At 39.0% G+C, this 26,959-nt stretch overlaps 4 protein-coding genes across 4 annotated transcripts in view; 1 reads left to right on the forward strand and 3 right to left on the reverse strand.

Annotated features, from left to right (window-relative positions):
- Nucleotides 1–26,959, forward strand: part of LOC126371640 (uncharacterized) — a 342,871-nt gene that overhangs the window by 139,062 nt on the left and 176,850 nt on the right. The window lies entirely within an intron of this gene.
- On the reverse strand, nt 492–6,819 carry LOC126371279 (uncharacterized). The gene is made up of 2 exons (XM_050016568.1): nt 5,765–6,819; nt 492–4,041 (listed from the first exon to the last, which is right to left on the reverse strand). Exons 1-2 carry the CDS (start codon nt 6,548–6,550, stop codon nt 3,577–3,579), a joined length of 1,251 nt encoding a protein of 416 aa, XP_049872525.1. The 5' UTR covers nt 6,551–6,819; the 3' UTR covers nt 492–3,576.
- Nucleotides 15,093–22,357, reverse strand: LOC126371638 (uncharacterized). Its single transcript, XM_050016951.1, has 6 exons — nt 22,309–22,357; nt 21,057–21,279; nt 20,396–20,589; nt 17,227–17,287; nt 15,375–15,541; nt 15,093–15,169 (listed from the first exon to the last, which is right to left on the reverse strand). Exons 1-6 carry the CDS (start codon nt 22,355–22,357, stop codon nt 15,093–15,095), a joined length of 771 nt encoding a protein of 256 aa, XP_049872908.1.
- LOC126371639 (uncharacterized) lies at nt 22,732–26,161 on the reverse strand. Its single transcript, XM_050016952.1, has 4 exons — nt 26,092–26,161; nt 25,108–25,363; nt 23,720–23,938; nt 22,732–22,999 (listed from the first exon to the last, which is right to left on the reverse strand). Exons 1-4 carry the CDS (start codon nt 26,159–26,161, stop codon nt 22,732–22,734), a joined length of 813 nt encoding a protein of 270 aa, XP_049872909.1.

A 26,959-nucleotide genomic window follows, 5' to 3' on the forward strand; every position in this document is an offset into this window, starting at 1 on the left:
ATCCTCGAAGGGGTAGGCAGAGGTGAATGGTTTATACATCTTCCCGCCAGCTTGAAAGTTTACGCCCCATGTAATAGGGGGCGAGCCTATTGCCATAACCTGGCACAAAAACAGTAGACCACGTGATATCAATTATCATGAGCCAAACATAAATTCAACTCATAAATTTGAATTTAGTGGAATAATACAAACTACTTTTTTATTTACTTCAACCCGCCTGCTATAAATACACAAAATTATTAGTGCAAATAAACATATTTTTCAACGATTAGGACCATAATACAACAATATGTAAAAATTACGGAAATCTTGATTCCCAAGATACAGGCTTAAGCTTAGTTTGGGACTCAGGGTTTAACAATTAATTTGTGCAATCATAGATAGATAGATAGATAAAATACTGCAATCATGTGTAAACCCAAATTGTAAACCTAAAATTGTACAAATCAATTTTTATAAAAATAAATCAATTATAATCAGAGTTTGCTTTGGCTTGACTGAGTATTCTCTCTTGACCCACTTGTGGCCCATGTGGCGTTGAATATGTTAAGTGTTGTTGCAATAACATTAGTTTCGCCATCGGCTAATGATACCGAAAAGGTATCTCTCAGTAATATTGTCTATCTTTCACAACCGATACTACAAATAGTATTACCAATAGTTGATAGTTTCGATAAGATTAGTAGATAGTAAAACAATCCTTATAACCCGAAGGCTGAAAATCCGGAAATATCCGGATAACCCTAGTAGGTAGGTAACCCTAGTCGACCGTCAGGTGTAAAGTCGCCCACTTAATATCGGGATTGCGGGCGAGTTTACATCTTTTTGTCGTCTACTCCGAACGAAGAACGAACGGGTAATTTGGTGTTGTCTGACAAAGAACATCATTTACATGATTTTTCGACCATATTAACGCTTTATTATTTGTTTGGAGTGACTGACCCAATCTCATCAATCCATTCAGGTGCGTAGACTACAAAAATAGAAAAGTGTAAACTCGCCCATAAGTCCTTAATAAAGTGGGCGACTTGCCACCTAACGTAGTCTACGGAAGTACCTATGTCAATATAAATGGCAAATATTCCTGACTAATTGTTTTAGACTAGTAGTCGCCCGCGGCTACGCTTCGACCCTTTTTAACGTACCTCGAGGGAATTTCGAAAAAAAATATCCCTTATTAAGGAATAAGGGATATTTTTTTCGACTTTCGCTCACATCTTGATCTTGAAACTCCTAGGATTACTTACAAAGTTGACGTCAAAACTCGCCCATAAGCCCTTAATGAAGTGGGCGACTTGCCACCTAACGCAGTCTACGGAAGTACCTATGTCAATATAAAAGGCAAATATTGCTATGGTGCAATCGACAAGTGCAACTTAGTTAAAACACATAATAACGGGTTCTTACCGCGTTTAAATGTACCCGTTACCCGTGTGTGTTACCCGTTGTTATGTGTTTTAATTATGATAATAACCGCGTAAACTTAAAACAAGTGCAACTTAGTTCCAGAATCAAATCCAGTTTGTATAGGCCCGTCAAACTCTTTGAACGTGCACACTGTGGTCTTGACGAGTTTTGACGTCAACTTTGTAAGTAATCCTCGGAGTTTCAAGATCAAGATGTGAGCGACAGTTGTGATGGAAATTAATTGTTTTAGACTAGTAGTCGCCCGCGGCTACGCTTCGACCCTTTTTAACGTACCTCGAGGGAATTTCGAAAAAAATATCCCTTATTCCTTGTTTACACCATATAGGAGGCCTTTGTGCAAATTTTCAGTGAGAGACAGACTTCTCTTTTTACCCGATTACAGCTAGGTGAGTTATAAATTATCTATTAAGAAAAACATAAACGTAAAACAGCTTATATGCGTACAAGCCTCTCCTCAATCAAACGTGAGGGATCATACGCCACTGCGCTGCTTCACTGCGGGTTGGAGGAGCTGTTTTACGGTTAATAGCCGAGACCAACAGCTTAAAGTAACAAAAAAAAAGAAAAAAAAAATTTTTTTATTGTACACCGCAAGGTTCTTCACATCCACCGTAGGCACAGGCCTTATACTTCGTATAACATCAACAGTAGATGCAATTTTTTTGTCCTATAAAATGTAACTTTTTATTGTTTTCTATTACTTTTGTTATTAAAAATTGTACGACAATATACTATAATTTTACTACTATGAAAGGCTAGCTCGATGGTGTATTAAAAGTTTTTGCTAACAACAAATGTTCAGGACCTTCGCGATACAGGGTTTTCCTAGTGCGAGGTCCGCTAGTAATGTAGGTATATGTCGCAGTCGGATTGTATAATTTGCTGTATTACATTACGCATCGCATTCGCTGTATTATTATTTTTCTTTATCTTTACGGCTAGCTGTTTTCAAAAACAGGGTCGTCTTGTAATGCGGCGGTCCAACGATTAGCCGTATTGTCATTGCGATACGTTCTCCAATAAATGGGTCCGCGTCATTTAACGAGAGCCATTTAACACGTTTCCTTTATTTAATTCACTCGTAACTTCGCTATTTAATAACACACTTTCTGCATCCAACGCCACTGTTGTTGTTATGACAGGCAGCGCCATGAGTGTTAAGAATCGGAACTAAAAACTGTCAAAGAGGCGGCTAATCCCTCGCTTTATTACATTACGGCTAGCCGTGTTGAATGACGTATGGCGACGAATACGTTTCGGCGGATTTTTACTTAGCCGCATTCAATACAGCTAATCGTTGATCCGCCGCATTACAAAACTGACCTGTTTTTGAAAACAGCTAGCCGTAATGTAATACAGCGGATTATACAATCCGACTGCGACATATACATGTTTAAGAAGTTTTTTGATAAATGATTATATTCTATTCTACATTCTATCCTACATTCTATTCTACATTCTATTCTACATTCTATTCTACATTCTATTCTACATTCTATTCTACATTCTATTCTATATTCTATTCTATATTCTATTCAAATCTGAATTTGTCTTTGGTTGCTTATGCGATCACCTCAATGGGGATTACGGGCGGCAGGCATGACCTTATCTACTTATGTGTGTAGGTATGTAAATTGATTTTACTGCTAACATGCAGCCATGAAGGTAATCTTCTGTAGATTAGACTAATTTTACCGCTCACTATCATCGTGCGATTCCCTTCAGTTCAAGGTCGATCAAGATCAGCTTTATAAAAAACCGGATGCGCATTGACCATAAAAACACAAACTGACGGATAATGAACTATAAAAAAAATGTTTTTGTGGAAATCTCCTTAATAACAAACATTTACGTTAACTATTCTATTTTAAAAGAAAAACTTAATAGTATAACATTTTTGTCCCTGTTTATATATACAGACGGACAGACATACAGACATGACGAATCCATAAGGGTCCCGTTTTTTTGCCATTTGGCTACGGAACCCTTAAAAATGAGAAACTGGAATAATTTACTCGTCTAGATTGTTTTTAATATTTTTTTTGCGTTAACAATAATATATCATACAATTTGTAAGTTAAATAAAAGGGGAGGTATAATTTAAATATTCAATATTCTAATCGTGACATTCAATATTTCAAACTTTTGTTACTCAATCAAGCCTAGAGCTAGATGACTGTCAACCAAGCCTTCTAATCTGGATCTGAATAGCTTTATCGTTCCTTCACTTAGCGCTGACACATTAAACATTTTCACCATTGAGTCCATCACATTCCCTTCATTGTCAGCCATTTGAGCTTTGGTCTTCTCTGCGTCTTCGTTTTCCCTCAAAACAATGCTAGACACCATAACACCTTGGGCCAGTGATAGGTTTCCGGAAGACTTCATGGCATTTTTAAGGTCTTCTTTAGTGAACAATTGGTCTACTTTCAGACCGTGGTAGGTGAGGTATTTGTCCAGTTTTGCGTGGTAATAGTCCAACCATTCGTGGAAGTGCTTCATCCTCATTTCGTGGTCAGTGCAGTTGAAGATCATGTAGCCCAAGTCAGATGCTGGGCTGTTAACACACGACAGCTGGTAGTCTATCATGCAACATGACGCTAATTTGTCACCCTGGAAGATTGAAGAAATATATTAGAATAGTTTATTATTATTGCGTATGGCACAAAAAAATATCTTGCGTGGATAATATTTTTTCTTCCTACATACATACATACATAAACTCACGCCCGTAATCTCTACTGGGGTGGGCAGAGCCACAAGTAATCAAAGACAACTTGCAGCCACTGTTGATACGATGTCGTAAGCTGGATACGATGAACATTAGTCCATCATGTTGGAGGACACAATCCCTCTGTCGGTTTTTACGACATGCCCGGGAAGACAAGCAGCTGAACGTTTTCTATGTTTTTTATTTGCTCCCAGAACAGCATAGAAGCAACCTACCTACTTCTTCCTACTTACTTCTTCCTTCTTCCTACTTATAATATTATGTTTATTGGTAATAAAAAATGATCTAAAAATAAAAATACGAGCTTATTATAAATAAACAATCTCATCCAGCGCGCCACACGGAGGCAGAGCGCCCAAAACGCTGGCAGCCTTTCCCCTCTGAACTGCCAGGCCTATCCTCTGCGCAAAATAGCTGCCAGCTCTCGGATCGCCAGTTGCCTCAATACGCGCCGAAATGTCACTCAAAAATCCTATCCTATGTCCTGCGTTGATCGTATATCTAGCTGAAGCTCCCTCAACGAAGTCTCTGCTGCATCCGTGACACCTGAGATCCGGTGTGCCCACTCGTTCACTATGTGAGATAGGGCTTGATACGGGCGACCATATTCACAGTATGGCGACTCCTTTAATATAATGTATAAGAACTTAAAAATAATTTACAGGCTAGATTAGAAGACTTTCCAACTTTTTTCGTTTTTACTCACTTGTATTTTTTTACGAATTTCTATGATAGAGAGTGACATGGGCTATTTTTCGTTTCTTTCTAACCCCCCACTTCCCTGGATGGAAGTTTGTATGGAGCATTCCGCAATTTTCAAGGTAGGAAGCTAAAAATTCGTACATAAGGAAAGTGGAACCGTACATACATCATACATAAATTCACGCCCGTAATCCCTAATGGGGTGGGCAGAGCCACAAGTAATCAAAGACAACTTGCAGCCACTGTTGATACGATGTCGTAAGCTGGATATGGTCGTAAGGGGAACCGTGTTACTATGAATTTAACGCGAGCGAAGCCGCGGGCAAAAGCTAGTTAATTTGATAGTTAGAATTCTGAACTTTGATCTATGACATAATTTACTAAACAAACAATACAATGCCAATGTTTATAAGCACAAATAACTGATTATAAAAGTAATATAGAGACAAGATATGGAACATAAATTTATCTCACAATAGTGATATGAATTTATAGATCTATGAGATTGGTATAAATGGAATTTTAGATTAATATTGAAAAGTAAACAGTCTTCGTGGTCAAGTGGTTATATTGTTGGTCCGGGTTCGATTCCCGATGGGGACATTTTCAAAATCACTTTGTGAGACTGTCCTTTGTTTAGTAAGGACTTTTCAGGCTTGAATCACCTGATTGTCCGAGAAAGTAAGATGATGAAGTATATTTATAAACCAATATAGAAAGTATATAATATGTTTATATATTTATGAAATATATATTATAATATAATTTATTTAATTGTGGTTTGTAGATTTAGGTTAATATTTTGTTTTATATTAGTATGAGTCAATAAGTAATCGTGAGCCTAACGCTCTAACCACTAGACCAAGGAGGCTGTTAAAAAAAATGAAATTATTCTGTACTTGCCTTATATTGGAACATGAAGTTATTTGTCCAAGAGTCTCCTTGTATTATCACGGACGATTTTAAGTTTCGATTTTCTTGCATCACTTGAGCGAAATATTTTGTTGTCTGAGTAATTTTACCAACTAGATATTTCTTGTAGTCGTTTGTTATCACGCTCAAGAGACCATCTTCCATTTGTTGGTAATGTGATTCGCATTCTTCAAATGTTTCCCAAATGGTTTTGAATTTTTCTGTTAGAGTGTTGTATGTTTCCGGTTCTCGGTCTCTCAGGACGTAAGACAAGGAATGTAGAGCAGCCAGGCTATTGAGTATCAGCTTGATAGCTTCATCTGACAGGGATTTAAACTTGTCCAGCATGGTGAACCCTTTGACCTTCAAGTCTTCGAGGAGGATTATTTCATTAGGCTCTTCCAATAGGCAACCATAGCACTTCGCATACAGAAGTCTTTCACTTTCTGGTATACCTGCCTCTTTTTCTAGTTCGGTGTATTTTGGAAATAGTTCGGTGTACATTACAGATTCGTTCAGGAATATCTTTCCGATGTCGATTGCCTGTCGGTATTGTTCATACGCCGGAGCTATTTTAGCGACCATGTTGATGTTACCTTTAGCACTCTCCACGATAATTCTCCTGACATCTGCTCCATAGTTGTCTCCTGGTTTACCTACAGGTTCCACTTTCACTTTAGCATCGTTATGACCAAGTTTCACAACAACACTTTCGATATATTCACGTTGTCTTGGTGTGACGCTGTCTAAGAATCCTTCGAATGTTACGCCGTCCATGTTGTGCGAAGGAGGCGAATGCAGTGACCGATATGTCGATGTATTTAGGCAAGTTTGATGTATGATTAGTATATTTATACAAATAATTTTATCACGACGATTGCAGTTATCAATTGCCTACTTATATTAATGTTGTTTGACGTCTTTATCTCAAATAAATAGCGAACAACAAGACTAATCTTGTATTTAAATTGACGCGTCGCCGCTATAGGTCTACACCATTTGATTCTTTTGCGGCAAATGAGCTAGAGGAAATGTTTGACGTTCATGACGCAACTCTTAAAAGTTGACTGGCCTCCAATTGCCGAGCTGTGTGAATGAAAACATTGCACACGTTATGTCACAACAGTGACAAATTACGAATAAGATAAACGTCATATTAGTGAAGTGACCTCGAGTTCATTCATTCATGAAGGACCAGCATTCTATACAAAGGTATTTGACGGTCAGGCAAAGAATGTGAGTTTACAAATAATGCATTATCTATCTATTGATATTATTATTATTATTGACTACATAATGTGGCGTGCTCATAGGTTTAGGATGTCTATGCGCGTACCAATATATTACACAGAAGAGCTCTATTAACACAGGTAATTATTTCCTTAAAAGTAGCCTTCTATTACATACATAAACATAAACACACATACATAAACTCACGCCTATTATCTGCCGTGGGTAAGCAGAGACTATGGAATTCCATTTGCTTCGACCCTGACACACTTCTCTTGCTTCCTCCACATTCATCAATCGGTTCAGAGTATATATCGTACTGAGCCCTTTTTAAGGAAATCTCCAATTTGGTCAATAAGTGTACGTCCTTTTAGGTAGCATTGTATTAATTTTTACTAAATAAATAGTTTTTAATTTAATTTTAATGGATGTGCTCTTAATTGCTACACAGCTTAACCACTAAACCTTATTTCGAATTCCGGTTGGGGTCAATTTAGGAAATTTAATTTTGTTTCAGCGGGGTGGGGCAGCTTTGTCGATTATAATTGTCTAATCAAATTGGACCTTAAAAATAAATAGCCTTCTGCTCATAAAAATATAACATAACATTCACGGAACTCATTTAAAGCCGATAAAGATGAGTAGTTATCAATGAGGTTAATGATAAATAATGGCTGCCTAATTGTTACTGAGTACATCAGGACGTTATCAGGACGATTTTGTCTTTGTCATATAATATAATTTTAAAATACGTTTGGTCGACGAATATCCTTCCCAATAGTATATATACCTGACAGAGGGCAGCAGTAACTGTCAGTACTATTCAGAGGCGGACGACAGGAGTCCTAGTATGGCTTTGTAATAGACTACTCTGGGCGCCATCCCACTTGCGTCAGACAGAGTACTGCGGGGCGGAAGGCAAGAGGGAAACCACTGCAGTATTTTTCCCTAAAAAAGTAGCATGGAAAATGCTGCACCGACAAGAGCGTGGCTCTTAAGTTGATGATGATGATGAGTGTATATAAATATTTTATAGCTTTAAACCACTATAAGTAGAAGTAGTGTAGGTAGTAGGATAGTGTCGAAATATCGGGAGTCTCATATCTGCTTTAAACGCGGTAAGAACCCGTTATTATGTGTTTTAATTACTATAAGTGTCTTTGATGAGACTGGAAGAAGGCAAAGGAGCGGGTAGGAACGTTGTTAGTGGAATTCCGTATTATCTACCCCAACGAGAATTAATAAGCGTGCGCCTTATGTATGTATGTATATTATACAGGGTGTTAGTGACATCGTAACGAAAACTTTGAGGGATAATTCAGGCCATGATTCTAAGTTGATATCAAGTGGAATTTTCCGTCGCAAAAGTATGGAACGGAAAATAATTTAAATAAGCTCTAAAATTTTCATGACTTCTCCGACAGGAAATTCCACTTGATATCGACTCAGAATCATGGTCTGAATCATCCCCTTCAGTATTCGTTACAGTGTCACTAACACCCATACCTACTTGTATGGCTACTGTATGTACTTGTATGGGGTGTAAGTGACATCGTAACGAATACTGAGAGGGATGATTCGGCTGATTATTCTGAGTTAATATCAAGTGGAATTTTCCATCGCAAAAGTATAGAATTGAAAATAATTTAAAAAAACTAAAAAAATAACATGAATTTTGCGACGGAAAATTCCACTTGATATTAACTCAGAATCATGGTCTGAATCATCCCTCTGAGTATTCGTTACGATGTCACTAACACCCTGTATATCCACAAAAAGTTATGTAAAGTTTTCTAACCGCGTTTATCATTGGAAAACGCATCAAAATCTAAGAAATGGCTGAATTTTAAGCTTCTAAGTGTCTTTTTATTATCTTTAATGATAAGATAGGTTCTGTTTGATTTGTGTAAGCAAATTTAAGTATCTACTAAATGTCATAAATATGTGTGTTTAGTTGTGAAAGTAAATCAGCATAGAAGGGAAGCTACAAGGAATGAGAGGAAGGGGAGGACGAAGAGCTTACATAAAACTAAATACTTACATGCTTCGATATCTCTATTTTTTATTTAGTTTTTTTTTTGTATTTTATTAAGTTTTTAGTTTTTTTCTAATTTTGTTATTAAGTTTTTCACGTGTGGTATTCTAAACAGCTGTGTTATATAATTGTGTAACTAAATAATCTTGTACCTAATTACTTAATTTTATAAAAATGGAACACACGTCAATTTTAAGCAGAGATCAAAAACAATCGTCTAAAAATTTTACATCGGCCAATAATCCGACAGTGTTAAGTAGACAGCACGTCAAACGGATTGCAAACCAGCGAGTGCCTATTTTATTGGCCCGGGGTATTCATTCGTTTTAGAATTAACTTGTTGATAATCATCCATCTCTCTCCTTTCTGGCGGATAAGAATGTGACAGGTATAACTTAAAATAAAATTAGGAGGTGTCTGCAGGATCCGGGGCCAATATCTTATAATCTTATCTTATCTTATTTAGCCTATACGATCCCACTGCTGGGCAAAGGCCTCCCCTTGATTTTTCCACTCCTCTCGACTTTGCGCGATCTCCGGCCAATCCTTGCGATAAGCATTGAGGTCGTCACACCATCTTTTTCGCGGTCTACCTCGACTTCTAAGCCCGCTCTGAGGTATCCAGTGAGTAACGACTCGTGCCCACCGCTCCGGATGCATCCGACAAACGTGTCCGGCCCAGTCCCACTTCAGTTTGGCGGACTTTTTCCCTACATCAGTGATACCCGTTTTGGAGCGCAGTGTAGTGTTTCGCACACGGTCGATTCGTTTAACGCCTAGGATACTGCGTTCCATTGCTCTTTGGCAGACCTTGAGCTTGGACTTTTGAGATGCTGTCAGTGACCATGTTTGGGCACCGTAGGTTAGGATCGGCAGGATACACATGTCGACGAGCTTACGTTTCAATGAAAGGGGGAGATCCCCCTTCATTAGATGCTTTAGTGACCAGTAGCTCTTCCAGGCGTTGTCGATACGACGGTCGATCTCTTTTGCTTGTCTATTTTGGAACGAGACTACTTGGCCCAAGTAAATGTATTCGTCGACATAATGTATTACCTGCCCATCAACCTCAATCCTACTTTTCCTGCCATTGGTCATTAATTGGGTTTTCTGCCTGTTCATCATTAGTCCAACCTCAAGGCTCGCTGTGCTTAGATCTTGGAGCATTTGTTGGAGCTCATCTGACGTGGATGCGAAAAGTACTATGTCATCGGCGAAACGAAGATTTGTAAGTCTTTTCTCGCCGACGACAATTCCTTTTTCCGTCCATGGGACTGTTAGCCGCCTGAAAACTTCCTCCAGGGTACAAGTGAATAGTTTTGGGGAAAGGGGATCACCCTGCTTCACGCCCTTTTGTATTCGGAATGTGGGACCCTGAGATTGAAGCTTGATGGATGCTGTACTGCTACTGTAGACTGACTCCAAAAGCCTTACGTACGTGTCGTTTATCTTTTGATTACGAAGAGCTGTGAAAATCGCGGAGTGTTTCAGACTGTCGAAAGCCTTGGAGTAGTCCACAAAAGCTACATACAGTGGCTTATTAAATTCATTCACCTTCTCTATGATCTGGTTCAGTGTGTGCAGATGGTCAGTGGTGGAAAAATAAGGGCGAAATCCGGCCTGCTCTATGGGCTGTTGTAAGTCCAAAGTCCCAGCTATTCTGTTCTCGATTACTTTTATAAATGTTTTATATATGTGGGAAACAAGGCTGATTGGTCGGTAATTATTGATGTCAGACTTGTCTCCTTTTTTGTGAAGAAGAATGATATTAGCATGACAAAAGTTATGTGGTAGTTTTGCTGAATATAAAATACGTACTATTGAATAAATTAGTCAAATGTGGCAGTAATATAGACTTTCCTATCTTTAAAACTTCGGTGCTAATACAATCTTCGCCTGGGCTTCTACAGTTCTTCATATTTTTTAGGGCATATGCTACTTCTTGACCTGTTATAGGACAGATGGTATCAGTACAAGAGTATTCCGTGGATGGTGTTGGTTGCGAGCAGTCAGAGTATAGAGATTTGTAAAAATCTGTGCATATGGTAGTTATTTTGTCTCGGCTATTTTGTTTGTATCCATTTGAGTCCTGTAGATTTGTAATCCACGTTCTGCCCTGTATCGTTCCTTGCTTAGCAGTTCGTAACGATTTATTGTTTGCCAGTGCGGTTTGGAATAATTCTGTATTTACTGTTCTAATATCTTTTCTTATATTCCGTTTCACTTCCCTATCCAGATTTCTATATGTGTCTGTATTTCTTTCTGCCTGTGTTCTTCGTTCAATTAATAATAATGTGTCTCCTGATAGTCTATTATTCTTGAATCTACGTTGTTTTATTTTTCTACTAGCTGTATCGATGCTAGTTTTTATGTTGTTATATTGAATTTCAACATCATCTGTGTCCATGTTTAAAGAGTCAAAAGCATTCTTTAGTTCTAAATTAAATTTTTCAATATTGTTAATTAAAGTTTGATTTTCTATTTTACAAAGCTGTTTCCTGAATGTGTGTAGTCTATGAATACGAAAGTTGAAACTGATTCTTGCTAGAAGCGGGCGATGATCAGAGCTACACTTAATTTTGTTAATTATTCCAACGTCTTTGATGATGTGTTTGCTGGACGATAATATGTAGTCAATCTCGTTCTTTGTTTGACCATCTGGTGATACCCAAGTCCATCGACGTTGAGGTTTTTTGGCAAAAAAGCTATTGCTAACACTCATCATTTGTCCAAAGGCAAATTGGATAAGTCGAGTGCCGCGATCGTTTCGGTCACCGAGACCGTAAGGCCCGATGATATCGTCATTATCCATTTTTTCTCGTGTACTAACTTTGGCATTGAAATCGCCTAAAACCATATTCCATGTGCCTCTGTTGTCACTGCATGCCTTGTTGAGAAGATCGTAAAATTCCTCTACCTCATCATTGCTATGCGCAGATGTTGGGGCGTATGCTTGAATAAGAGTGAGAGTCTTGTTGTGAGTGAGTCGAAACTTCATCGCCGCAATTCGTTCGGAGTAGCCCTTAAACTCAACTATATTTCCTTTCCATTTTTTAGCAACCAGAAATCCAACACCATACATGCCGCCGGTGGCTCCAAAATGGAAAAATATATTGTCCTCTCTTTCCACCGTTGATTCTCCTTCTCGGCGCACTTCTGAAAGGCCAATGATATCCCACTTGATATCTTTCAAAGCATTTTCCAGTTCTATCAGTTTCTCTTCCCTCATTAGAGTTTTTACATTGTAAGTGAGTATACTAAGCATATCGGAGTCCTTTATGTCGCAAGCCGTAGTCGTTTGACGGGAGGTCGCTCTCGCCCGGAGATTATTCGCACCCCTGGTCCCGGCACCGATCCGGCTCCCGTCAGAGCCATCACAGTTACCGGAGCCGCCGGGCACTTGGGGCCGGAGTTGTAGAGTATTCATCATAGGGGGTTTGGACCTTTACCCACCACGCTGGTCCAATGCGGGTTGGTGGGCCGTCAGAGCCTCGTTTGTTCATTAGCAGGATGCACCACGGGCAGGTGAGGTTGACTTGAGACCCGAAAGATGATATATGGGTCCCCTTACATCTTATAATATTATTATAATACGGCACCTAGTGTCGCCTCTCTTATATTGCCGTGCCCTTGCAGGGCGTCACATGTACCTTCTTACTATGTTCCACCTTAATTTATGTTTGTGACATGCAATAAATGAATATAAATATGGAACAGATTAAAGAGAAGGCGAACGTCGTGTCATATAAGGAAGTGAAAGCATTGGCCTTTGATAGACAAGAATGGAGAATATTACACCGACAAGAGCGTAGCTCTTAAATTAGTGAGGATTAATAATAAAAGTAATTGTACATTTATAACGCCATGGGCAAACCATTATGTTGTAAATAATAAATGAATACTTTTCACTTTTAACGTAAAATTTTTCGTCGCAAAATTCGTGACTTATTTTAAACTTTTTTAGTTATTTTCAATTTTATATTTTGGCGCCGGATAATTCTTCTTGATTGTTAATAGGAAATTCCGCTTGATATTAACTCAGCAAATTCAAAATGGCAGATTTTAAAATGGCAGAGCATTTTATTATCAGGATGACTATGTAATTATAACCTAATTACTAAATTATCTGTCAACTTATCGGCTAGTGTGTACAGCACACGTACTATTTTTATAATCAGTCACTAAATACCGCGTCCACGCATTTATTAAACAATCTATACCGATTGCTTACGTACACACAGATAACATAACATAAACAGCCTATATACGTCCCACTGCTGGGCACAGGCCTCCCCTCAATCAACCGGAGAGGGTATGGAGCATACTCCGCCACGCTGCTCCAATGCGGGTTGGTGGAGTCACACACAGATAAATGAAACGAAATACTTTTTTCTCAAAATGTCAAAAAACAAATTTGGTTTTAACCAAAACCAAACCATTTTTTGTTTTGTTTTGCGGTTTTTGACATTATAATAATACGCCATGCACGATAGCAAGCCAAGTCAATGTCTATTCAGGGGTGTTAAATGTCCACATCGAAGCAATAAAATTCATCTAAGAAAACAATATTGCAATTTGACATTTGCGCATATAAAAGTAAGGGCGCAATGCAAACAAATGTCAAATCAAAGTTGATCAAATAAACACAGTTTCGAGTTTGAGTTCATTGACTGGTAGTACCTACCAAGAGAATAAACATAAAATGTGTCAGCTGCTTATCACACGCGTCGTAAGTATACTTAATTATCATACACCCGGATATAAAAACATACATACATACTTAAGATCACGTCTATTTCCCATTGGGTTAGGCAGAGACCACGGAATTCCACTTACTACGTATAGTCATGAGCAATATCATGTACCCACTTTAGAACCCTGTCGCACTATCATGTTTGACATTTAATGAGACTTACGGTTTAATTTGTCAAAAAAGTTAATGTGACATGGTTCCAAAGTGTATACATATTAGTACTCGTGACTGTACAATCCTGACACACCACTTTCACTTCTTCTTGTAAGCTTGGTGTGACAAAAATTTCATTGAATTTTTATATTTCTTATTTCTGGTCGAACGTCGCATATCCACCGCGCGCGTCACGTCTTACTGATGTATGTACGTAGTCGTTACGTGAGTCATGTCAGGGGCCTTTGGCGGCTCAATAGTAACCCTGATACCAGGGTTGATGAGGTATGACAAGAAGAAGAGTCAAATTACTAAAATTGACATACATCAGTAAGAAGTGACCGGGACCAACGCGGCAACGGCTTAACGTGCCGTCCGAGACACGGATCATCTTACTTTCGAACAATCAGGTGATCAGCCTGTTACGTCCTAAACAAACAAGGAAACACAAAGTGATTTTTGTGACATGTCCTCACTTGTATTTAATACCTGTAAATTAGTAATTTGGCTGACTGATACTGGTACATATTCGGTTATTCGTAAGCATTCATGTTTTCTAAGTAACTACCTGAAGCATAATGCATATTTCGTATTTTTATTTTATCTTGTGCAACAATAATAAATAAGAGCACGTGTTATAAAATACACTGTTATTATTGATTGCGTAAGAGCACATGAGATACATTATCTCTTCTTGTCAATTTCTTAACACGAAATACAGATGAGGAAATATTTTTATTATTTATCTTTTGTTTGTATTTTTTTTATTTCCTGTATGTGCAATCAAATTCTTATTATGCTTGTAATGTTATCCTTTATTTAAAATAATCGACTTTCTACTTTTTTGCCACATAATATTCAAATTCAAAAATATCTTTATTCAGTAGGTAACATAGTTACACTTTGAATCGTCAATTTTTACATAATGAACGTCTGATCAGTCTAAAACTACTGCAGCTTCTCACAACCTGTATAGCCGGGGAAAAGAAGCTGCAAGAAAACCTCGGCACAGGGCCCTAGACTTTTTTTTTTAATAAACATAATAATATATTATTATACAATTGAGTAATTTAGCTGCCTAATATAAGTTCTCAGAAAGTTAATCCCATGCATTCATATCTATAAATAATAGGTACTGATGCCCTCTATCAGGTTCCAGGTTTCAGTCCCTGTGACGCGTCCTTTCCGTCCTGAATTGCCGTACCGATGTCTCTCATATCCACCTCTGCAACCGTTGAGGCGGAGGACAGACTACGGCTTTGAAATAGACTACTCTGGACGCCATCCCACTCGCATCAGACAGAGTACTGCAGGGCGGAAGGCAAGATGGAAACCACTGCCCTATTTATCCCTAACAAAGTAGCGTGGAGAATGCTACACCGACAAGAGCGTGGCTCTTAAATTAGCGATGATGATGAATAGGTACTTACGGAAAGTGGCTAAACCCTCGAAATAGTTGTCCTTGACCATCCAGAAGTTGAAGAGCCAGAGTACGACGCCGCGGCAGCTGGCGTACGCGAAGAGGAGGGATATCCAGGAGGTGTCCGGGAGCGGCTTGCGACCGAACACTAATTTATACTCGTACTGGACTTGGTACCTGCGTAGTGTGAGGCAGCCCTTATCATTTATAAAATATTTTCTTGGTCGTTGGTTGTAAGCTAGAAGTAAAAGCCAGTCAAATGGTGGTATTAATAAACTAATCTCCGCTTCGAGACTGCCCTCAAGATCATGTCAATGTGACAGTTCTCTTATAAAAACAGAGACTTGAGCATGATCTTGAGGGCAGCCTCAGCTGTTATTCGATTATTAACACCATTAAAAGACCAACAAAAGTCAATCTCATTTTAATTTTCGACTTGTTTTCGATTTTTTTTATAAATTAAGTAAGAATGAGTAGGACGTTTGACCGCTTTTATTGATGACGTCACAGGAAAGAAAACTTACATTTTGACTTAGTATCTAATTTAGTATGTACTTATCTTATTTGACTAGGTTGTCAAGTAGCCTATTATTATTAAGATTGTATTAATGTGATATCATTCAACCACTTTAACACTTTCAAGGACAGAACGTCTAATGACGTTCCGATTCCAAGTTGTCATACTCTCATACTACCTATTATGAACCATCAATGACCCATGGTCTCTGTCCGTGAAAGGGTTAACACGTTGACAGTCCAGTGATCCATATATGGGTCATGACGGACTAGCTCCATACGTCCGTGACCCATACGTGGGTCACTAAGATACGACCAGGTACGCACTAAGAGCGGGTGCTCCACTTGGATCCGAGGTAACTTAGCAAATCCGTATACGGTTCATGACGGACTAGCTCCATACGTCCGTGACCCATACATGGGTCACTAGGAAACGACCAGGTACAGTCATGAGCAATATAATGTACCCACTTTAGGACTCTGTCGCACTAACATATTTGACATTTAGTGAGACTTACAGTTCAATTTGTCATAAAAGTTAATGTGACCTGGTACCAAAGTGTATACATATTAATGCTCGTGACCGTACCATGTCACATTAACTTTTTACAAAAAACTAACTAAATGTCAAATATGTTAGTACGGCATGGTTTTAACACGTTGACAAATACAAAATGTTTCACTGCCAACGACACCACGAAATCGCACCACTGTGGTGTCGTTTACAATTTTTTAGGTAACAACAACATCACAATAATGAAGTTCCTATGTTAATTTATTGATGTTACATTGTCAACTGCTGTCATATACTATTTACATACATACATACATAAACTCACGCCCGTAATCCCTAATGGGGTGGGCAGAGCCACAAGTAATCAAAGACAACTTGCAGCCACTGTTGATACGAAGTCCAAAGATGGATATGATGAACCTTATGGTGATAAGGTATCAGCCTATCGCCCATAACATTAGTCCATCATGTTAGAGGACACAATCCCTCTGTCGGTTTTTACGACATGCCCGGGAAGAGAAGCAGCTGAACGTGTTCTATGTTTTTTATTTGCTCCCAGAACAGCATAGAAGAAATACAATAAATACAATAAATATAATAATATACTATTTATTCCTTGCATAATATGCAATATTTTTGAAATTGTTTTGTTTGACACCTGATTTGTTTTTATACACGTTAGACATAAAAAAATTGTAACCGACACCACAGTAGTGCGATATCGTGTCGTTGAAAATACATGCGTCCTTGTACATCCCGCGTATTACTTCAATATTTTTCCTATTATATGTCCCAAAATGTATACCTACATTTTATATGCGGGTGACCTCACCTGCTCTTATTGATGTGGTGGACGCTGTCGTTATTCCTGTTTATGTAGTTGAGGATGTCCACTGTAATGAGAAGATTTTATAAAGTTTATATCACACTGAGTATTTCTATTGATTTAAAAAAAACCAGAAAACAAATTAAATTAGAAAATATACTTTATCTTATTTCACAATTGAAATGACCTAGGTATAGGGGGGTTAAAGTGACCACATCGAAACAATTCATCTAAGAAAGCAATATTGCAATTTGACATTTGCGCATATAAAAGTAAGTGCGCAATGCAAACCGATGTCAAATAGTAATATTGCTTTCTTAGATGAATTGCTTCGATGTGGCCATTTTAACCCCCTCTTATTTCATTATTTGCATGAACAAAAAAATGCATTTATTGGCACTAAACAGTTAAAATAAAGTTTATAATATAAATCGGACTCATTGTGATAGTAGATATCTTTTTATACTTATTTTTGTTTAAGGGGATTCTGATGAACAGATGCGTTCACGAGGATCCCGGGACAATGGCTCCTTCAGCCACGTATTTTCGAAATTCAACGTATAATGGTTTTTACAATATTTTAAGCCTATAAAACTCATAGAGCCGAACTTAGTGCGGCCTTAACATATAGGCTTAAGAGTCCGAAGTTTCTGACACTAATATTTATCAGATAAAGTCATCACAAATCAAATCTACAGTTACATGGATTCTATCAACCAATATCAAAATGAATAGAATATCTACGAAGTTGTATTAAAGCCATTTCAATAACGTATGCTTAAGTCTACACTAGGGTTGTCTTTGCCGAAACATTTTAGTTAGCATTGAAGTTGTACTTTTATATTCCAAAATAACATAACTGTTCGGTCCGGGTTCGATTCCCGATGGGGACATTGTCGAAATCACTTTATGAGACTGTCCTTTGTTTGGTAAGGACTTTCAGGCTTGAATAACCTGATTGTCCGAAAAAGTAAGATGATTCCGTGCTTCGGAGGGCACGTTAAGCCGTTGGTCCCGGCTATTAGCCGTAAAAACACCTCCACCAACCCGCATTGGAGCAGCGTGGTGGAGTATTCTCCATACCCCCTCCGGTTGATTGAGGGGAGGCCTGTGACCAGCAGTGGGACGTATATAGGCTGTTTATGTTATGTTATTAACTCAGAATCATAGTCTGAATCATCCCTCAAAGTTTTCGTTACGATGTCACTAACACCCTGTATGATAGTAAAACTTGTACGCTTGTGGCAACCCTACTTCAGAGTCAAACAGTTCAGATCAATAAGCGTGGCAAGTTGGTGGAAATTCACATCCTGCCAGCTAAGTAAACAGTCCCGCTGTAGAGCCTACACTATCTATATTTGACAACCTGTACACCGTACATATGTATATTTGTGGACAGTTGTACATACGCCAGTGTACAGTACATGTCATGCACTTCAATTGTAAATGTTACAGGTACAGGCACAGTCGCCTGATAATATAACGTGAAGGGCCGTATCCGGGCGTGAGGGACGTATGTGTGGACGATGATGAAGGGAACGATGTCGTTGAGCTGCATAAGTATGCATACTTTAGAACCCTGTCGCATTAAGATATTTGACATTTTGTGAGAAGTACACTTCAGTTTGTCAAAAAAGGTTAATGTGACATGGTATTTACAAACCGGGACCTCCGAATCGGGACATCCGAATTGTGAGTCCAAGAATCAACCACTGGTCCACAGAGGCTGTTTATATACCTCGCAACCCGTGCACCCACTGCGTCAATACACATAGTTCCAATGAAAAAAACGTTTAAACCAAAAATAGAAATCCAAATATCCTTTATTGCACCAAAATAAAAAGAAATAATAACAAAAGACTCTTAGCTACATGGCAAATGGCGGCCTTACCGCTAAAATAATGAACACCAGTCTTCATTATTTGATGTGGAAACCATTTAATTATCAAACAGGCTACCGTCTCAAGATCATCCAACAGACACATGGTAATCTTACCTCGACTGTACGCAATAACAAAGACACAGATTGGACGCAGTGTAGATGCAGACAGCTCGACTACAAAGGGGTCTTAAGAGCAAGTATCAATTACAGATCTGACTAGAGCAAATCGCTCGTGACAACCAGACTATTCACCGATGTCGTGGACTATTCAAGTATCTATTCTGAATATCTCGGTCGGAAATCTAGAGCAATTGAATGTGGTATGATATTACAAGGATATGATATATTATGTGAAGAGATGCCAATATTAGGCGGTAATCTGTTTTCATTACGGTGGTTGGAATCGCGTTACAGCTTGGAAACCAAGAGATACTCAATAAGTAACAGTATTTGGAGAAGCTTTTGAAAATGATTAACAATGGCAGAGTTAATTAGAATACTAACTAAGGCAACATTCATAAAGTTCACTTCAAGAGCTTTCAGTCTTTGACCAATAGATGCAGCGAATGCATTAATTTATGTGGATAAATATTGTACGGTTATTGGTCGAAGTTCTCGATATAATTCGCGCCGCGGCGCGGAACCTGTACCGCTGCCGCTGAACCCAATTTAGATGTAGTGTCATATTCTGTTGTTTTATTAAATATTTGTTATATCTCTATATCTATGGAGTTGCTTACTCTCAGTCCCATAAGCTGTATCTACCAAGAACAGGGCCTTGTGGAAAAGATCCAATATGAGGATAGCCAATCAAGGAGGGGATCAGTGTGGCGTAGAAGGCGAACTGGCGATGACTCTGAGTCATGTACTCAACATTAGATAACAACATGTCATAATGTCTTTGAAGGAACTATAGGAAACATGAATGTTTCGTAACTCTTAGTCAGAGCTGTAATTCTTCTTCTATCGTGTGGATTGAGAGGTACATTACCAACCTCATCAACCCTGGTGTCAGGGTTATTATTGAGCCGCCAAAGGCCCCTGACATGGCTCATGTAACGACTACTAACTTACATCAGTAAGCAGTAAACGGGACTAACTGCACCCACTAATAATAGGGGCGAAAAGTAAAGAGTAATTTTTAGAAACGCCATAAATAAGTATATGGAATTATTGGGTATAAACGAATTAGGTGAGTTTCTTTAACAAAATAACTAGTATATTTCCAAAGGCCCTCAACGAGTAGCTTCTAATCCTAACTCTGTATAAGATACTAATTATGTAGATACTTACCCTCAGTCCCAGTATTAGCTGTATCTACCAAGAAGAGGGCCATGTAGAACAGATCCAGTAGGAGGATAGTCAGACCAGTCAAGGAGAAGGGGATCAGCGCAGCGTAGAAGGCGCACTGGCGATGACTCTGAGTCATGTATCCTATGCAGGACACCAGCCACAAGACGTGCAGCGCCACCCAGAGTTTGATCCTTCTGGAATTGAACATAAGCTCATGACTATATCTCAATTGGACTACTCAGATGGCAAAATGAACTTTTTTTAGATGGACTACTCAGATGGCAAAATGAACTTTTTTTAGACCAACGTGATAGGTAGGTCTCTTGCATGTGTATCTTGCTTTTTTATAATTGTCTTGTGGAAACTTGATGTGATGTTATTGTCTTGTTTTTGTGCCCTTTTGTTATAAACTATTTCTATTCTATTCTATAAGATGAACTAAGTACCCACCTCACCGAGCTGTTACACCAACGTGATAGGTGGTGAGCCGTATCGCCGTCTATAATGGTCGAGCAAACTGTGTTAGCGAAAACTGCACTTGAGCTATTTTGAATTACTCATTGGTGCAAGTACGATGCTGGGGTTGAATCCGGCGCTATCCGTTTGAGAAGCAGGTCCCGGTGAACCGCAGTACCTTAAAGACTTATTTCTGAAAACTTACTGTCGAAATTCAGCAGCAATATTATTCTTGACCGGCCATTGCAGCGTGGTTTGGAACACCTTTCTTGTCACCTGGATGGTCTGGTTATAGAAGAACACCCGCCCACAGGCCTCCGGGTCGTGAAGGTAGAGCAGTTTGGCCAGTGTCACCGATTCCAGTTCCAGGTACGCTGGCTGAAACCTGCATTCGAGGGTGAACCAGCTGACTAGTATGCTTAGGGTTGCTGAAAACGGCATAAAGGGATGAGTATATTGTTTGTTTTTATAGCATTTATCTACTCACAAAACTCCTGAAGAGAATAACATAACATCTGTATCCCCGAAGGCGTAGAAAGAGGTGTATAGTATGTACACCCATTCCTTGCTACCTATGTTTAAGTAAGTCCCGTGTTATAGGGGTGAGCCTATTGCCACGAACCGGGCACAAATCCTGAAAACCACGTTTATCAATTATATATACTCTTAAAGTAGAATTCATTACTTTAGAGCCAAAATGGAGAAAAAAGATCTAACAATTTTGGTGTAATGGTCACAACGTTAATTCCAGCTGTACAAGAGCTGACAGTACGAATCCCGTTCGACTTTGAATTTTGCGATCTATTTGCTCATAATCAGTTACACTTTGGTCACCGAGACATGATGATCGACAGTTAAGATTTTCTAGAACTATAAAGTAGATAACGTTATGAAAACACTCATTCTATACGTAGTTATGTTTGTATTCTGTGACAACCTCTGCTGAATAGGAAGGTGTGAAATATGGGCAAGTATGTAAAGCAAAGAGCACTAAAGTAATCATCACCATCATCACCCTGGCATCATCCCGTTTTTCACAGGGTCCGCTTACTTAACCTGAAGATTTGACACGTCCGGTTTTTTACAGAAGCGACTGCCTGTCTTACCCTCTAACCCGCGAAGGGAAAATCAATCCAATACAGGTTAGGTCACATACTTCCGAAAATACATTTCTTGGGAATGAGTTTCCTCACGATGTCTTCCTTCACCGCTGAGTACTAATTATTAAGCCAAAATATGAATAATACATGCGAATATATCTAATTAATGGAAGAAATTATTATTAAACGTCCAAGCACATTGTCATTTTGAAATGAAATAATTATAAAATTATAATTAAACGACAAAACCAATTTGCTGGTGAAAATTTTAATTTTCTGCCAACAACAGTGGCGAGTTCGACAGCCTGATTGCGCAAACAGTTCACAGAGCGAGTGGCAAATTGAAAAATAACTTACTTTGCGTTGTAATAGAAGCTAGAGTAAACACTGATAGAAAAGACGCCATCCTGAGAATGGACGGTTATCCTTTTATTATTGGGGCCAATTTCCACAATGTAAATTCGTTACGAACCGTTTCCGAGACAATCAAGTTACAAACAAACTCAAGTGGGCCGTGAACCAATTTGCTGTCACAGAATCGGCCCGGTCGTGTTTTGATTACAGGTAAAGTCCTAAATTAATGGCCGTCCCCGCCCTGCTGTGGTGATAATGAAAAATTTAATGGCACCTTCTTGCGACGCCCGAAATGTAATTTAATTTCGCAAAGAATAGATCGTGCCGTTTCAGTCCGAATGTCTGTAAAATCGTTCTCAGTTTCCTTTTCGTAAATTAGAAACCCAAATGAAAATACTGTTTCGTTTGAATATTTACTAGATCGGGTTACGGGGTTCGGCAGAACAAGATTTCTGAATGATCCTCCCCCAATAATGTGGGGTCTGGTATAGGAAGATATCCTTCTTGAGCCATTTTTATTTTGACTTCTTTCTTCCTTATTTTGTGGATGATGAATCTTATTTTTTTGATGCTGTACACGTTGCAGACCATGATGAGGATGCCTCTCAGCCAACAGGCCGAGGCGACCATTGGTATCCATCCAGCGAACATGTCGTAGTTTTCGAGTTTTATTTCGACGGCCCATCCACTGTATCTGACAATACAATATAAAATGCAAAATAAACTTTTATGCACACACAGCAAATCAAAGATGACGATGATTTCACTACTAGTACAAATCTTGAAACTTGCATTTTTCACAGTGACTCCCCAAGGGTCGCAACCCACAGATTGAAAAACGCTAGGCAAGATGACTGGGTCAAAGATAAGTTATAAAACACCAATCTAGAAATAGAAGCCAATCGTAAGGGAATAAAAACCAATCTCATTTTTATTTCATCTTATTTACAAATTTTAATTATGAATTTATTAGCTAAATTAACAAAGAATTCGTCGTTTGACCATGTTTGTTGATGACATCATACTTGAGTATTTCTATGAACAAATTCCATAAAAATATATCATTTTGACGTTTCGTATACAATATCTCATTTGACTAGCCTTGAGCCTATTAATGCGTATCACTGCTGGCATAGAATAAAGAATAATACTACGTATAGAACGGCAACTCCCCGCTCCCCACCAGCGGCTGAGCTAGGTTTACCTCACCTTCCCTCGTCAGTCTTACTTTAGTCTTCAATCTTATGGGCATAAGATGTCATGCACTCAGATGCGCGTGTACGATAACGTCAATAGGCAGTGTCTGTGTAAAATGAGGTGTTTTGTATGAAGTGTCCGGGGTGCGCTGCTGGGCAAAGGCTTCCCCTCAATCAACCGGAGGGGGTATACCTTACCATATTCTTACTTTATTTACCTTAAAACCATCCCATTGGTAAGACTCTTCTGTATATGGGCAACATAGACTATGGCCATAGATATGTCGAAAACCACCATGAACAAAGAGTAGTACATGAACACATTCAGGTTTAACTTGAGATATTTCAATTTTATCGACTTCACTTTGATGAATATCCACAAGAGAATTGCAAAAAGCATCCAAATAGCGTGGAAACCGATACTTACTTCTATATACCTGTTAATAAGACTTATATTTAGCTGTGACGGTTAATTGTTTTTTTTTTTATGGATATCATTTTGTCCCTTGCCCAGGGATACGGGTGAAGACCTCAACGGCTGCAGAGGCGGAGATGGGAGCCATCGGTACGGCAATGCAGGACGGAAGGGGCATGTCACAGGGACTGTAACCTGGAACCTGACAGAGGACAGGAGTCCTAGTATGGCTTTGTAATAGACTACTCTGGGCGCCATCCCACTCGCGTCAGACAGAGTACTGCGGGGCGGAAGGCAAGAGGGAAACCACTGCCCTATTTTTCCCTAAAAAGTAGCATGGAGAGTATTCGGAAAATGCTACACCGACAAGAGCGTGGCTCTTAAATTGATGATGATGATGATCATTTTGTCACCGTTTTTGTCTAATCTATCTACAGCGGCTGCAATTTATCTTTGATTACTTGTGGCTCTGCCCACCCCATTGGGGATTATAGGAGTTTATGTATATACTGGTGCTGATTCCCGCCGAAAAGGAAAGAGACGGGCAATCGACAGGCATAAAATTTATGGAACACACAAATTTTAGGCAGAAAAAAACCCCTCCCAAAAGTTCATATTGGCCAATAACCCGACAGAATTAAGTTGACAGCACATGTCAAACATGTTAAATATCAGTGGGATGCCTATTTCGCTTGGGTTATTCATTCATTTTAAAATTAACAGTTGTAAATCGTCCATCTCTTTCCTTTTCGGCGGATAAGGAAATGACAGGTATAAATTAAAAACTTAAAATAAAATTAGGAGGTGTCTGCAGGAATCGGGGCCAACGTATCAATTGGTAATAAGTGAGCGTTATCTGAGGAGCTCGGTGGCGCAGCGGTAAACGCGCTCGGTCTGCGATTGTTGAAGTTAAGCAACTTTCGCAAAGGCCGGTCATAGGATGGGTGACCACAACAAAAAAGTTTTCATCTCGAGCTCCTCCGTGCTTCGGAAGGCACGTTAAGCCGTTGGTCCCGGCTGCATTAGCAGTCGTTAATAACCATCAATCCGCACTGGGCCCGCGTGATGGTTTAAGGCCCGATCTCCCTATCCATCCATAGGGAAGGCCCGTGCCCCAGCAGTGGGGACGTTAATGGGCTGGTGATGATGAGTGTTATCTATGTTATGTTATGTTTGTGATATAACACTCACGTTCTGGTCTTAGCGCTGAGTCGTGTACTAACTGTCATAACAGCCGGCGTCCATTTGATTGGAATGACATTTACGTTCGAAGATTCATTGTTCAACAGCACATTCTGTATGGACTTCGCTTTCCTTAGCTTATACCCACATTCCCTATAGTCGTACAGATACATGATGCGCACGAGTTTATTGGAGTCTGACGTCACTCTCTCAGGGGACCATACGCAGTTCAGGATTGTTAACGATGCTAGGAAGACTGCTATACCTGGTGAGAAAGGTATTGAATAGGTCAATTGATTCATAATTCAAACTATTTAATTAATCATCATCATGACCCTACTATTATCCCGTTTATTTCACAGGGTCTGCTTACCTAACCTGAAGATTTGATAGGTCCGGTTTTTTAAAGAAGCGACTTCCTGTAGTTCCTGTCGGACATTCTAACCCGCGAAGGGAAAACCAGCCCAATACAAGTTAGGTACTTAGGTCACAACCCTCCGAAAATGCGTTTCTCGGGAATGTGGGTTTCCTCACGATGTTTTTCTTCACCGCTTTTTTTGTGGTCACCCATCCTAAGACCGGCCATTGCGAAAGTTGTTTAACTTCAACAATCGCAGACCGACGCGTTTACCGCTGCGCCACCGAGCTCCTCAATATTTATACCCAAAAACAAAGATAAAAAAGCGGCCAAGTGCGAGTCGGACTCGCCCATGAAGGGTTCCGTAACAGCAAGTAACATAATATAAAAGTTTTTTTTCGTTCCTATACTTGAGTTGATTGAATGAAAAGTAAATTACGGTTTACGATTTATGATGTATTAAAAAAAAAACTACTAACTAGATCTGGTTCAAACCAATTTCAGTTGGTAGTTTGCATGCTAATCTACATCATATATTTTTTTTAGTTTTGTTTTATCCTCCTCTTATTTTAGAAGTTACAGGGGGGGGATGTCTTGGTTGATGTTGGCGACCCCCCCACTTCGGCGTCCAGTACCTCGCACCGCCCTAGGGCTGCCACTGGTGAGACCGTTTCCGAATATGTTCTCATTTTTATAAACTCCCATTCCGGCATAGAAGAAAACATTAAGGCCGAACGTGTGTTACCTATGAGTAAACGCAAATTAGCAAATAGCTATCCAAGTCAATCCTACGTACTTATTAATTTGTGGTTGACTAACGAATCCCCGGTAATTAAACAGTTTATCAAAGCCCTTTATAGAGCTCTGAAACTTTGACCATCGACCCATTTGTACGGTGAAATACCGCACTAACTATCAACTGCTATCAATTAAATTGATTTTGGTGATTCAAATGAGCGAGTCTAGACGAAAGTAAGTCAAATTAAATCTACGCCGTAATTGAATAGTTTGAATAAGTTATTATTATTAATTTTAATTATTAATATGTGTTGCCCAGCAGTGGGACGTATATAGGCTGTTTATGTTGTACTTATATGTGTTAGTTTGATTAGACGTAGCTCAGTTAGTAGAATACAATGATTGTCGAATGTTTTCGAATTCATGTTTGGATCATAAACGATTATCGCGTGCTCAGCGGTGAAGAAAAACATCGTGAAGGAACCCACATTCTCGAGAAATGTATTTTCGGAGTTATGTCTAATCTGTATTGGGCTGGTTTTCTATTCGCAAGTTGGAGGTCAGACAGGCGCTTCTGTAAAAAACCGGGCCTGTCAAATCTTCAGGTTAGGTAAACGTACTTTGTGAAAAACGGGATAACGGGAGATGAGATGATGTTTTTGGGTATAAATGACCCTTTTTATTATGTACACCCAGGCAGAATTACATCTTCCACCCATTATGATTATTATCAAAATAAAGGGAAGCAATATAGGTAAGTAGCAA

This window comes from Pectinophora gossypiella, chromosome 12 (genome assembly GCF_024362695.1).
Source record: "Pectinophora gossypiella chromosome 12, ilPecGoss1.1, whole genome shotgun sequence".
Taxonomy (NCBI): domain Eukaryota; kingdom Metazoa; phylum Arthropoda; class Insecta; order Lepidoptera; family Gelechiidae; genus Pectinophora; species Pectinophora gossypiella.

What these genes read in the sequence shown, in the direction of transcription:
- LOC126371279 (XM_050016568.1), bottom strand. Translation starts at nt 6,550, where the DNA reads ATGGACGGCGTAACATTCGAAGGATTCTTAGACAGCGTCACACCAAGA. An exon ending in ACTTCATGTTCCAATATAAG is followed by an intron (nt 4,042 to 5,764) that starts GCAAGTACAGAA and finishes TCAATCTTCCAG; the next exon opens with GGTGACAAATTAGCGTCATG.
- LOC126371638 (XM_050016951.1), bottom strand. Translation starts at nt 22,357, where the DNA reads ATGGCGTCTTTTCTATCAGTGTTTACTCTAGCTTCTATTACAACGCAA. An exon ending in AGCTTCTATTACAACGCAAA is followed by an intron (nt 21,280 to 22,308) that starts GTAAGTTATTTT and finishes TGCCGTTTTCAG; the next exon opens with CAACCCTAAGCATACTAGTC. An exon ending in CACCACATCAATAAGAGCAG is followed by an intron (nt 15,542 to 17,226) that starts GTGAGGTCACCC and finishes CACACTACGCAG; the next exon opens with GTACCAAGTCCAGTACGAGT.
- LOC126371639 (XM_050016952.1), bottom strand. Translation starts at nt 26,161, where the DNA reads ATGGGAGTTTATAAAAATGAGAACATATTCGGAAACGGTCTCACCAGT. An exon ending in CAGCCCTAGGGCGGTGCGAG is followed by an intron (nt 25,364 to 26,091) that starts GTACTGGACGCC and finishes CTTTCTCACCAG; the next exon opens with GTATAGCAGTCTTCCTAGCA. An exon ending in ACCAATGGGATGGTTTTAAG is followed by an intron (nt 23,000 to 23,719) that starts GTAAATAAAGTA and finishes TTGTATTGTCAG; the next exon opens with ATACAGTGGATGGGCCGTCG.